Source organism: Impatiens glandulifera, chromosome 1 (assembly GCF_907164915.1).
Source record: "Impatiens glandulifera chromosome 1, dImpGla2.1, whole genome shotgun sequence".
In the NCBI taxonomy this organism is placed as follows: domain Eukaryota; kingdom Viridiplantae; phylum Streptophyta; class Magnoliopsida; order Ericales; family Balsaminaceae; genus Impatiens; species Impatiens glandulifera.
In genome coordinates, this window is record NC_061862.1 from 74,428,360 (window position 1) to 74,440,316 (window position 11,957).

Sequence of the window (11,957 nt, forward strand, 5' to 3'; positions counted from 1 at the left end):
TTTAAATAAAAGTAAAAGTAATAAACGTAGGTGTCAAACGAGCTTTTTACGTTCAAAAAAATATATTTAATTTATTTTTTCTCATTGATTTTCTTTTCTAAGAATCTCTCATTGTCTATGTATATAGACTACAGTACCTTTTTTCCATCTAGGTTACATGTCCAAGTTCCAACCAATAAAAACAAATTATAAAAAATATATGGTTAAACACTGAATTATAAATTGAAATCAAAACATGTAATATACACAAAATGTGACAATTTGATATTTTTTATTTTACTTTTTTTAACCGGGATTTATTATACGAAAGAGGTTAGTAACACATACATCACACTCCAATTAAGACGTTCTTGGTATTAATCAAACTTGTGATAATATTTGATACATTAAATAATTGTTTTCATTTGAGCTTCATTGGAAGATTATAAACTTATATACTAAAATGATGAAATATGTTTCCGAGAAAAAAACAAGCCAGAATGACCCTCCTCGGAAGAAAGAGCTAAGGTAACAGGACTAACGGCACCTTCTTGAACAGTTAACAAGCCCGCATAGCTATTTGTCTTGACATAGCCAGGGCACACACTATTGATCATGAAGTTGTTGGGGTGTCTCTTGGCCATGATCCTCGTGTATGCGTTCATGGCTGCCTTCGATAATGTGTACGCTGAAAGATAACTCGGCCACCCTTTAGCTTCTAATAAATCCGCCTCAAAATCCCTTAGGAATTCCCTTAACACTTCGTCTACTCTCTCCTCGCTAAGGTTTTCTTCATCGCCCAAAATCCCTATCGCCCATTCGTTAGACACGAACTGAGAAAAATATAAGGCTAAAATATAAATATATATATAGACTTTTGCAACTTAATATGTAACATATTAATACATTAGTGAATAATGTTGTACCTGTAACTTGCCGGCTGTGGAGGAAACATTAACTATTCTTGGTGAATTTGAGAGGTGGAGAAAGGGGATAAGAGCTTCTATTGTTCTTTTTACTCCATAATAATTTGTCTCCAAGCATTTTATTGCCATCTCATAAGTTTGAGACATGTAATCTTTCCAATTAATTTCTACTCCTTCCTATAAGTTCGAGTTAGATTATAGTTTGAAATATTAAAAAACGTTAAAACTTGTACCAATAGAGTTGCCGTGAGTAGGAATTCAATATTTATATACAGTTTCGAAATTTGTAATGAAATAAATGAGTCAATACTCCTGGTATGCAAAACAAATAAAGAAAACTATTGCTAAAGGAGTGTCAAATATATGATCATATTAAAAAATTGTATTTGAAGGTATATTCCAATAACTGTATTTAAATGTTTGAGATTGGATTAGATAATATGTCTTTGAAAGGAAATATTTCCAAATTTTAATTGTAGCAAGTAAATGAATAGATTGTGAAATTTGGTAGTAACATATATACCCTAGTAGTTGAGGATCTTAAGGCTTCAGTATTCACAGTAATTCCTCCAATTCCTGCATTATTAACCTGCATTAATGTGAATCTATTAAGAAATGAGTATGTAATTTAAATATAATTTGAACTTTTTATATTACAAAATAAAAATAGAAGGAAGGCAATTTCACCTACTAGACAACGATTTTATTTTTTTTAAATAATGTATTTTAGAAAAATCAAAGTTTATTTAATTTCACGATATTATTGTAATAGTCCATCATGTTTGGTAACATTAAATTTGAATTGGAATTGAAAATTTGAAATTGGGTTGTAATTTCTATTATTAATTTTATAATTCACAATTTTAATTATTTTGATTTGAAATTTTAATTTTATTTATTTTTTAATGTTTTTCAAACAAAATATCTTATTATTTTATTATTTATAATCTATTTTACCTGTTAACCCATATATGTTTTTTGGAAAATCTTTTTTTATTTACAAAGAAAAAATTAAAATAGTTGTGATTTTACTCATACTTTTTTATCTCTTAATCAAGACAATAGTAGTATGTGTGTACCAAAATATCGAGCCGTCCAAATTGGGATTCGACGAAATCCGCTAGAGAAGAAATGCTAGACGGATCCATAACATCGAGACGATGAAAGAACAAAATATCGCCGGATATTCCTATGTCGTCTTTGAGTCTTTCGATGGCTTCAAGGCCTTTCCTCTCATCTCTAGCAGTTAAGACCACAATGACTCCTTTGGAGGCTAACTGCCTGCATATTTCAAACCCTATTCCTCTATTTGCACCTGTCACAACTGCATACCTCTTTGTTGCAAGAAAACTTGATGGTTGTTCTTCTTCCTCATGATCTTCCATGGTTGATAATCTATGAAATTCTGGTCTGATGATTAGTAACAATAAATGTCTCTTTATGGTCCTGCTTCAGTCCTTTTTTTTCTACTTTAATTTGGCTTATTGCAATCATTGACATATTCAATTAAGCTATTATTGTTACTTGGTGGATATAGAATAATGCTCATGATGGTTACAATACAACAACATTTTGTATTATTAGGTTGGTTGAGTGGCTTGGAGTTGGATTTTTATATATTTTCTTAGAAGAGCATGAAAACTATGTTTTGTACCTTTTAGAAAATATTAAGATAACTTGTAATTTATTTTTTTATTTGATAAGAGTTTATTTTCGGAAAAACTATTATTATACATCTCCATTTTAATCAAAGTGTTGTAAGTGAGAATTAAACTTATAATTTTGTCTTTTTTTAACTAAGACATTTTGAGCACGTCCAGGGACGGACCCAGAATTTCGAACTAGGGTGGGCTTGAAAAAAATTTAGGGTATGCTTAAAATAATAACGAGAAAATTTTGAAAAAAACAAGTATATAAAAGTAAAGTTTTACCATTTTTTTTAATAATTAGATAAAAAAAAAAATGAATTATATTAATTTTTTTAAAAAAATTAAGGGTAATGTTATATTTCTACCTTTAAAAAAAAAAAATTTTTTTTGGCCCTACATAGATTTGTCCCTGAGTAAGTCCGAATTTTTTTAGTTACCCCAACTGCCAAATTTAACATTTTAGTTTGGATCAGTGTTCTAAACGGCGGTAGGCGGTGGCGGAGCGGTAAGTGACTGCCTACTGCCTCGGGTGCCTAAGCGGTTGAATATAAATATAATAAAGATGTTCTATAATTATCATTTTACTAAAAAATCAAATTAATATTCTCTAATATAGTAACATTTAACAAAAATAAGTATGTAGACGAGCTGGAGAAGAGATAGATGATTAGATGATCTAAGAAGATGTAGACGATCAAGGATGTTAGGTGAATGAGATAAAAAACAGAAAAGAATAGGATAAATGAATTGGAATGTAAAGAGTCATTTCAAAATTTAAATAAATAGTGGGTGATAAAGAGTTTTTTTTTTATTAAATATATATACGTATATTAATATTAGTAATTAATTAAATAAAAATAATAAATAATTAAATAATCTGACCGCCTCATGTATAGGCGGAGCGGTGTTGAACCGCCTACCGCCTCGACCGCCATTTAGAACACCATTTAGAACAGTGGTTTGGATGTAGACATATAAAAGAAATATTTCAAATAAAAATTTAAATATATCATAAAATGAGCATATTGATTCTATCTGGATATAAATTTAGGTGTAGAGTTGAAGTTCCATAAGAATTGGATAACTAATTTTTAGATAAGTTTCTAGTTTTATTTAGTATAAATATTGTAATTGGATGAGATACAAATATCTTTTAAAATAATATTTTAGTTTATATATATATATATATATATATATATATATATATTTGCATATTAATACTTTTAAAATAATAATTACTTTTTGTTTAATAAATTTATAATGACAATAATATTCTTTTATATATATATAGACATCTTCTACTTTATTAAATATCTTTATTTATTTTATTGACATATATGATATTTTAAAACTTATTGTCATTGTCATTATGATTATTATTTTAAAATTTAAATACCTATATTTTATATTTTCAAAGATTTTAATCTAATTTTAAAAAACTATACTTTTTTTATAAACATCTAATTTTTAATCAAATTGGTTGGACACATTTGTTCAATTAAGACTCAATCTACCTATGCTTAGAAAACAAACATGGGCTTCAATAATTAACAACAATTACAAATACAGATAAACAATTTACAAAGTGATTGATACACTTGTCAAACATTCATTCCATGGGAAATCCAATATCTAACCTTAATCACCACCCAAAATATATATAAATTACAAATCAAACACAAGTTCATATAAAATGTAAGACTTGTTTAACTTATAAAATTCAAAACTTCATCAAAATGGCAAGTAAAGAGTATAAAATATGTTAAAGAACTTATTCCCAACTAATAGTTATGTCCACTAAGTGAGCAAATTTGTTGAATCAGCTTTAAGTGAGAAAATAAGAAACCAAATTGAGGCATCTCATTTCTCATGAACAAGAGGGCTGTAGATGGGAAACCACATGTTGTTGGTCACATATTCAACTATCTCCTCCTGCAACCACATTTTAAATTTTATTATAGTATATCTCAAAATAACTTATTTGTTTATTAATCGAGATTCGTTTTAAAACTATAATCAATCATACAAATTTGTATTAATGTTGTGTTCTTTAGTTGGAAAGAGAACCAGTTCCATATGGAAACACTTTATGAAGTTGAGTCTATGTCTGAATCTGAATTAGAAAAATTATAAACAAATTTATGAATATATGTCAAATTTCAACTTTTTTGTTTTCTCGTCAAAACACAGACCCTGCTCCATATCTAGTTACAAGGAAGTGTTTTCAAATCAACATAATTGGGTCTATTTGAAAAGACATGTATTTTTGTGAATTCAGTTTCTAAACATGACATGAAAAGTGTTTCTAAATGAAGCTGATCTATAAACTGAAAAATAATGCAGTCGGAAAATTGTAAAGTGAAGTAAAATCATACCTTTGACATATGAGTGAGCTCCTTGGCTCCGACTTCACCATGTCCTTCTGCCAGATCTTCAGAAATAGCTGTCTGAACTACAGCCACTCCAACTTCGGCAGTTATGTGCCGAATACTGCAAATATGTGTTGGAAAAATGTGAATATATGTTGGGTTAAGTTTTATAAGATTGTGATCAGACTTTGCCAAGTAGTTTAGATCATCATCACCTTTTAATAGAAGGAAACAAAATGCCCTTTTGAATTTCTTCATCAGTCATGTATGAAGCAAGGCTGCTCAGGTTCATCATCAAAAGTAAAATGAATATCAGCAACCAAAAGATAATATGATTGTTTAAGCTCAATAATAAAAAATAAAAATTTAAGATAATAAAAAACACTGATATTTTGATGTGTATAACTGCAGATATAGGATTATTTGAAAAAAATATATATATTAAAACCTTTTAATCTGTATGCTTTTTTTCTTTTTTCTAATAGGAATATATTGAAATGATTAAGGTCTGTTTGATGTGGATTAAATCTGTTTATCCAAACAATTCCACTTACACTTAACTCATTCATTAAAATGCATAACTACTCCAATAGCCTATTTGGAAACTAATCTTTTGTCAAGATCACGATCCCATAGGAAATTGAAAGTGTTTTTTCTTTCTGTTTGGTTAAAGAATATTAATGAGAAGATTGTACCGTTCAGAAGCTGCTTGCAACATTCCATCCGAAATAAAGCGAGCACCTGAAAGAAGAGCTCCCAACCCAATCCTGAATAATTCAAAGTTAATAGATAAGTTTTCATACATTAAGCATTTGCATGATAACTGATAAGCAATAAGATTAGTCACAAACCCAGGGAACAGGTACATATTGTTTGCTTGATTTACATGGCCTACTTTTCCATTGCCTGTCGAGCCAAACCAAAAAGGTTAAGCTAAAACACATTGAACTATGATTTTGTATTGATCAACATGAAGATTGAAGAGAGATCCTACCAAGGTCAACATGATCAAAAGGGCTCCCACTTGCGAATACTATGTTTCCACCCGCATGCTTAAAAGCATCAATAGCAGTGCATTCAGCTGTCACAGACAATACAATATTGAATTTCCTTGAAGAAAACAATGGAAGAAAATTAATGGAAAAAGGAAAGAAATAGATTCGGTGCCAGACCATTGTTTGTGGGATTTGACATAGCAAAAATGGCAGGCTTTTTAGAATCGGATTGCTGCATGGCCTTGAGCACCTGAAGTATATACGGGTAGGGTTGTTACTTACAAAGGCAAAATAACCCTAGAAAATAGAGTACAAGAATTTGGAGGAATTTGTCTGGTGCTAATTTGATTTTACCGTGGTTAATGAAATCTTAGATTTAAAAAAGAAGTTGGAGCAATTATGACTGTTGTATAAATTTGTTCAATATGCTTCACATTGGCATTTAATCTATCAAATAGTAGAAGCCTCAACAACATAAAATGATGATGGATAATGGGATAGATGTTTTGCTACACATTTTTTTTTCACATTGATCATCATTAAGAAAGATCTAAATTTGTTATGTTGGTTAAAATCATAATAATCTAGAAAATAATTTGGATCGTCATTCAAAAAGTAGATCATGATCTAGAAGAAGAAGAAGAAGAAAAATACATCAACTGAAATTTGAAACAAAAAAATTACTATATTTGGATCATGATCTAGAAAATAATTTGTATAAGAAAAAATAAATTAAACCTACAAAAAACATTTTCAAATTTAACTTTGTCGATTTTTTAATGATCTTGGTTGTGACAGCTTCATGTAGGTTCAATGAAACAATGTCTGCACCATCATTGGTTATATCTTTCTCTTTGACATGGAAATAAACAAAAGAAAAAGAATGAAAGATGATTTTGACCTCTTCATTAAAGATGCCACCAACCCCAGACAAACCAAGGAGCACATGAGGCTTCACCTTTTTAACCTGATTAACAATCCAATCAAACAATTAGTAGCTCTAAAGAACATTTTAAACGCATGCAGTCACTGAAAATTGAAGTTGAATTACTTTAAACTAATCTTATATTCAGATAACAGAAAATATCGATGCAATTTTTCATTGCCAGACGGGAGCAACCCGAAAGGCATGCTTATCGAATTTACCACTTCAAGGACGCTAGCTCCATCCGTAAGTCCCAATCCTTCTATTTCTGCGGAGGTTTTAACAAGTCGTGCAGCTGCTGGATCAATATTCTTTCTCCCCTTGGTGATAAGACCCTGCATATTTAGACCAGAAAGTAAGACCCAATATGTGTAATAACAAGTCATTGTTTTCATAATAAAATGCAATTTCATTGCAATGACATTTAGGGATTGTTTGATGTGACTTGTACCATAATCACTTATTCTATCAAATCATTTAAATTATCAAAACACCCTGATTATTTATAACATTTTAAAATACTAAGTATATTATGCTACTTTGGTTTAGAAAAAAAGGGGGGAGGGGGCAGCCATGTAAAATGAGTCATTTCATTTGAAGAATTAAAAGAAGGCATAAGCAGAAGAAGAATGAAATGAATAATTAGTAGGACAAGCAACCCTATTTGGAACGTTTTTGTTTTTACTTCTGTATCTGGAAACGTTTCCAGATATTCTGTCTCTGACAAAATTTCATTTCCAAACGTTTTTATATCTAAAAACATTTCAAGATACAGAAGAAGCAAAGAACATAAGAATTTTCAAATGGGGATCTGACTCCAATATGCTAGTTGCTTTGTAATAGGCAATGTGACCGAATTAGGCCAGTGTGAAAAGGAGCTATACATACATCTTTATCGAGCAGGAAAAACTGAGGATTTGCAGAACTTCCAGACATTCTTGAAACAGCCTGCAAAGCCATGTTAAGAACGCCAAGCCCTGCACTGAGAGACAGATAAGAAAATGTGAAGATACAAGGCAGAATCCAAGTGGTGCATAGACAATAAACAAGTCATCCATAGTCTTCATGCCAGAATAAGCTGGTACCTTCCAGCTCCAACAACAATGATCTTTTGATTAACAAAGTCACTCAATGGTCGACCTTGAGCTCTTACAGTTCCAAGTAGTCCTGCAAGCGCAACACCAGCAGTTCCCTTCACAACAACAAGAAGACGATCATTCAATAACTTTGTAGAAGAGGTCAAAATGCCTGATGAAATCTACAGTAAACCTAATTCTCAAAAAAAGAAAAAAAGAATCTCAAGTAAATCTAACTAAGAGAAGAAAATGGACAAAGTCCCAACCTGTATGTCATCATTGAACATACAACATTTTTTTCGGTATCGCTGCAGTGTTTCAAAAGCCCACTTCATCTGAAAGTCTTCAAACTGTAGCATTATGGATCAATTAATTAGTAGAAATTCTTATTTTACATGGAAAATATCTATTCCTTTTGCAAGAAATTGACCTGCACAACAGCCTTTGGCCAACGCGCATGAACTGCTTCCATAAATTCATCAACTATTTCAAGATATTCTTCTCCTTCTAGTCTGGGTTGCCGTACGCCTAAATCTGTAAAACCATAACTATTCAGAAAGAATTCCTAACACTGGAGGCAAATAATGGCTTTACAAGATCCTTAAAGTGTATGGCACTTAGTAGGTTAGTGGGTCAGTAGCTTATAAATAGTAGAGTGTGTATTATTTGGAGCAAGGAATGTAATAGTATTGAAACTTGATTATCTCCTCTAAAGGCTTAGGTCATTCTCGTCTCGTCTACAATTCTTCTTTAAATTTAATGTTTGACTCATTAAGATATTTATCCAAAGTGCAACACTATTTAATATATACAATATTTCTACAGACACTAAAGATCAAATCAGGTAGAACCAATATCACGGTTAATGGCAAATAGCACAGAACGAGAAGCAGGCTAACGAATTTTATGGCATGCAAACAAAATCTATTAAGTGGGCAGTTTATATTAGCATTAAAAAGACACTTGGAAAACCAGTTGAATTACCAAGCTGAAAAGGAAAGCACTAAATTAACAATAAATCTACTTACAGAGAGGATCTTCAAGAAGCTTTTGGTTGTTGGTCCCAACATCAAGCATAACAGGGAGGATCTGTCAGAGGGATAAAGCTACATTAATATAAGAAGTGGCATAATATGGTTACATAATTGGGCCTTTTCGAAAACTTTTTGTATCTGGACCTATATCGAACAAGAAACAACCAATAATATTTTGAAACTTTCTCACCCTGAGTTCAATTTCCAAATGAAACCAATATGATAACAAATCCAAACATTAGAAGCCTAGTGGTGTCAGACCAGCTTGCTTATGAATTCCCTAACTGGTTTATGGAAGCTCCACACAAAATAAATTGCTAGTTTTGGTCCAAAGAGCTTTAAATGAGATGGTAAGTTAACCACCCAAGCTAGTCCATGCATATCATAATTTTCTACTCAAGCTTATGTTGTCCCTTGTTCAGTTAGACAATCCTCTTCACATATTTTTCCATCCTAATCATTCCTAAGATTCAATTAATTTTACATAAGGACACACAAAAAGCCTAGAAAACTATTCTCAAAGAAAATAATGTATCCACCATTCATTGCACAGCAAATCAGGGATTTGCACATGCATATTTGTGAAAGAGATGAAATGGAGCATACTCTCTGTGGATTAATTCCCGCAGCAGCAACATACATATCAAGTTTCCCAATTGGTATTCCAATTCCCTGAACGCCTAGGTCCCCCAAACCAAGAATACGACTTCCATCTGTAAGCACAATCATGTCAACCTACCAAAATAGACAAACCACAAAAGTTAACTGTCTCCACTGAATTGAGCAGAACAAGTGGCCATGTGAACATGTTGTTTTGTTGTAATTTACAGGTTCTAGTAGGGAAATTCAGGAAAAGATTTTGTCTAAATACTATAATCACCCAAAAAGTAACATGATAGAATGAATACCTGAGTAGAAGGCCAGTTATATATCATGGACATCATCTCTCCTTTATCTTTAGCACTAAAATACATTCCCCTTGGACGTCTAAACAATCCTGAGTAGTTTTGACACACCAATCCAACAGTTGGTGTGTATATTATTGGTGCAAAATCTTCAATGTGATCAATAAGCACCTTCACCAAAATGAAAGGAGGATCAGATGTTCCAAGTAATTTTCCATGAAGAAACGGATACTATTTTTCAGACAACTTGGATAATATGCAAGCAACTTACTCGGTAATAGAGTGTCTCATTCCTGTCATGTAGTCTATTCAAAATCCTCCATTTAGCTAAAGAAACAATGCCATCTGGTTGTCCCTGAGTATTCTTTTCTAAGGACTTGTATGACTCCACTGCAAGTTCAAGAGAACTTGTAAAATTTAGTGGAAGGAGAAAGAACAATAGTATGCATACAAATCAAGGCCGCTTCATTTTCATTATGGACAAGTTGTTTAACAAACAATATTCCGGTTATGTGTTCAAGACTTGGTTTACTAGTTGTTTGATTATTAGAAATCATCTTTACAATACAAACTTTAACATATTCAAAAAAAGGCCCCTTCATTTGCCATCATAATAAGGCCTTTCGCTTATATATAAAAACCTTGCAACTAATAGAACATATCAAGAAAATTAACCCAATTGAGGCACACACACATATATATATGACATAAAAAAACTCACTAAATCGTGCATGTTGCTGCTCAAATGATATTACTCGTGGTGGGAGAAGACCACGAAGCCCGAGACGATCTCTTTCCGTCAAAGGGAAACCAGTATCCTGAAGCAACAGAAAATAAAAGAAAAACGTTACATAAGATGTTAAGTATATCAGAACAATCCTTGATGCCTAAGGTTGCAGTTATCCTTGATGTGCTCAAGTGAAGGCACATCACAAGCTGAAGATACACTTATAAGACCTAATAACAGAGCAAAGACAGCTCCATTTGAGCTGCAGAACAAGAAATACAGCTCAAAATAAACAACACAAGACCTTCTTTTCTCAGAATTCTGTAGACCTATACTCCTTCCTAAAGAACTCTGTTAAACATTTTCTTTGGAAAAACTATTGAATAAAGGTTCTATATTCAGACATCTGAATCAAATTCAAACACAAAGCTAGACAATAAAAGACATGAAATGGATTTAAGATATTCAAGAACATAAATTTAACTAACATGAACTAAAATTTCAATGTTTTTTTCTACAGTAAAACAGACCCAACATAAAAAACACATATTTTAACCTTGTTAAACCACGGATCGTGAAGAATATCAGCTCCACGCTTGTGAACAATACACGGACCAGGAATGGCGGTGGAGAAACATCGTGAACGGCGGAGATTAGACGCTGCCGATCGAGTAAGCCTCCACATATTCTTCTGAAGAAATCGGAACAGTGGAATCAGATCAGATCCAATGGAGTCCAATATTTAAGAAGATAACTCTGTCAATGTAAAAAACTTCAGTTCTAAGCGGTTGTTAGGATCGTCTATTACGCTGCATTGAGTAGATATAGATGTAGAGAGAGAGAGAGAGAGAGAGAGAGAGGAGAGAGACAGTCTGACCGAAGAAGAAGAAGAAGTATTTATTCTCCTTTTTCTCGCTTTTGTTTCCTAAACGGAGGAACGGCTCTGATTCGCTTCATCTTCTTCCTCCCCTTTGGCATCATCTTTTACCTTTCGGGCAGCTGAATGACGAGACTTGACGTTAATTACGGGCAGGCTTCTGCCCAATGAAAATATGCAATATCTTGCTGCAGGACTTTCCTCAATTAGCCTGTTCAACTCTAGCCAGATATTTGGAGAATTTGGCAAACTATAATTTCTTTATCACTTTTAGGGTTTTTTTTTCATAATTAAATTATTTAAAATATAAATTTTATTTTATTCTTTTAATATAAATATTAATACAAAATAATATTTTAATCATTCGGGATGAAAATTATAAACCGCCTACACTTTTCGATCTAAATTGTTTCAATAGAGACGTTTTTTTTCGATTTTTTCGATAGTTGATTTGGGATGGACGGAAAAGGATGGGATGGAATGGGATGGTCTCTG

The 11,957-nt window shown here is 31.9% G+C and overlaps 2 protein-coding genes across 3 annotated transcripts; both read right to left on the bottom strand.

Annotated features, from left to right (window-relative positions):
• Positions 1–351: 351 nt before the first annotated feature.
• LOC124918917 ((+)-neomenthol dehydrogenase-like) lies at positions 352–2,319 on the bottom strand. The gene is made up of 4 exons (XM_047458991.1): positions 1,985–2,319; positions 1,429–1,494; positions 906–1,082; positions 352–812 (listed from the first exon to the last, which is right to left on the bottom strand). Exons 1-4 carry the CDS (start codon positions 2,288–2,290, stop codon positions 438–440), a joined length of 924 nt encoding a protein of 307 aa, XP_047314947.1. The 5' UTR covers positions 2,291–2,319; the 3' UTR covers positions 352–437.
• A 1,771-nt stretch (positions 2,320–4,090) lies between these two features.
• Positions 4,091–11,561, bottom strand: LOC124918914 (NAD-dependent malic enzyme 59 kDa isoform, mitochondrial). Of its 2 annotated transcripts, none has more exons than XM_047458989.1 (20): positions 11,463–11,561; positions 11,142–11,273; positions 10,580–10,676; positions 10,130–10,248; positions 9,862–10,029; positions 9,560–9,688; positions 8,948–9,008; positions 8,350–8,453; positions 8,186–8,269; positions 7,929–8,035; positions 7,732–7,825; positions 7,065–7,178; positions 6,820–6,885; positions 6,096–6,168; positions 5,918–6,004; positions 5,775–5,829; positions 5,619–5,690; positions 5,139–5,201; positions 4,930–5,044; positions 4,091–4,486 (listed from the first exon to the last, which is right to left on the bottom strand). In XM_047458989.1, exons 2-20 carry the CDS (start codon positions 11,268–11,270, stop codon positions 4,415–4,417), a joined length of 1,809 nt encoding a protein of 602 aa, XP_047314945.1. In that variant the 5' UTR covers positions 11,271–11,273; positions 11,463–11,561; the 3' UTR covers positions 4,091–4,414. The 2 variants fall into 2 exon arrangements, with proteins under 2 accessions (XP_047314945.1, XP_047314944.1); XM_047458988.1 differs by having other exon boundaries at positions 11,142–11,276; positions 11,463–11,532.
• Between the last annotated feature and the right edge of the window lie 396 nt (positions 11,562–11,957).

Bases quoted from the DNA above. Each gene is read 5' to 3' on its own strand.
- LOC124918917 (XM_047458991.1), bottom strand. From the start codon at position 2,290: ATGGAAGATCATGAGGAAGAAGAACAACCATCAAGTTTTCTTGCAACA. The intron at 1,495-1,984 runs GTACACACATAC...ACATTAATGCAG, and splicing joins TTGGACGGCTCGATATTTTG to GTTAATAATGCAGGAATTGG. The intron at 813-905 runs GTACAACATTAT...TATTTTTCTCAG, and splicing joins CCACAGCCGGCAAGTTACAG to TTCGTGTCTAACGAATGGGC.
- LOC124918914 (XM_047458989.1), bottom strand. From the start codon at position 11,270: ATGTGGAGGCTTACTCGATCGGCAGCGTCTAATCTCCGCCGTTCACGA. The intron at 6,886-7,064 runs GTAAATTCGATA...ATTGTTAATCAG, and splicing joins GAGCTAGCGTCCTTGAAGTG to GTTAAAAAGGTGAAGCCTCA. The intron at 5,202-5,618 runs GTACAATCTTCT...GAACCTGAGCAG, and splicing joins TTGCAAGCAGCTTCTGAACG to CCTTGCTTCATACATGACTG.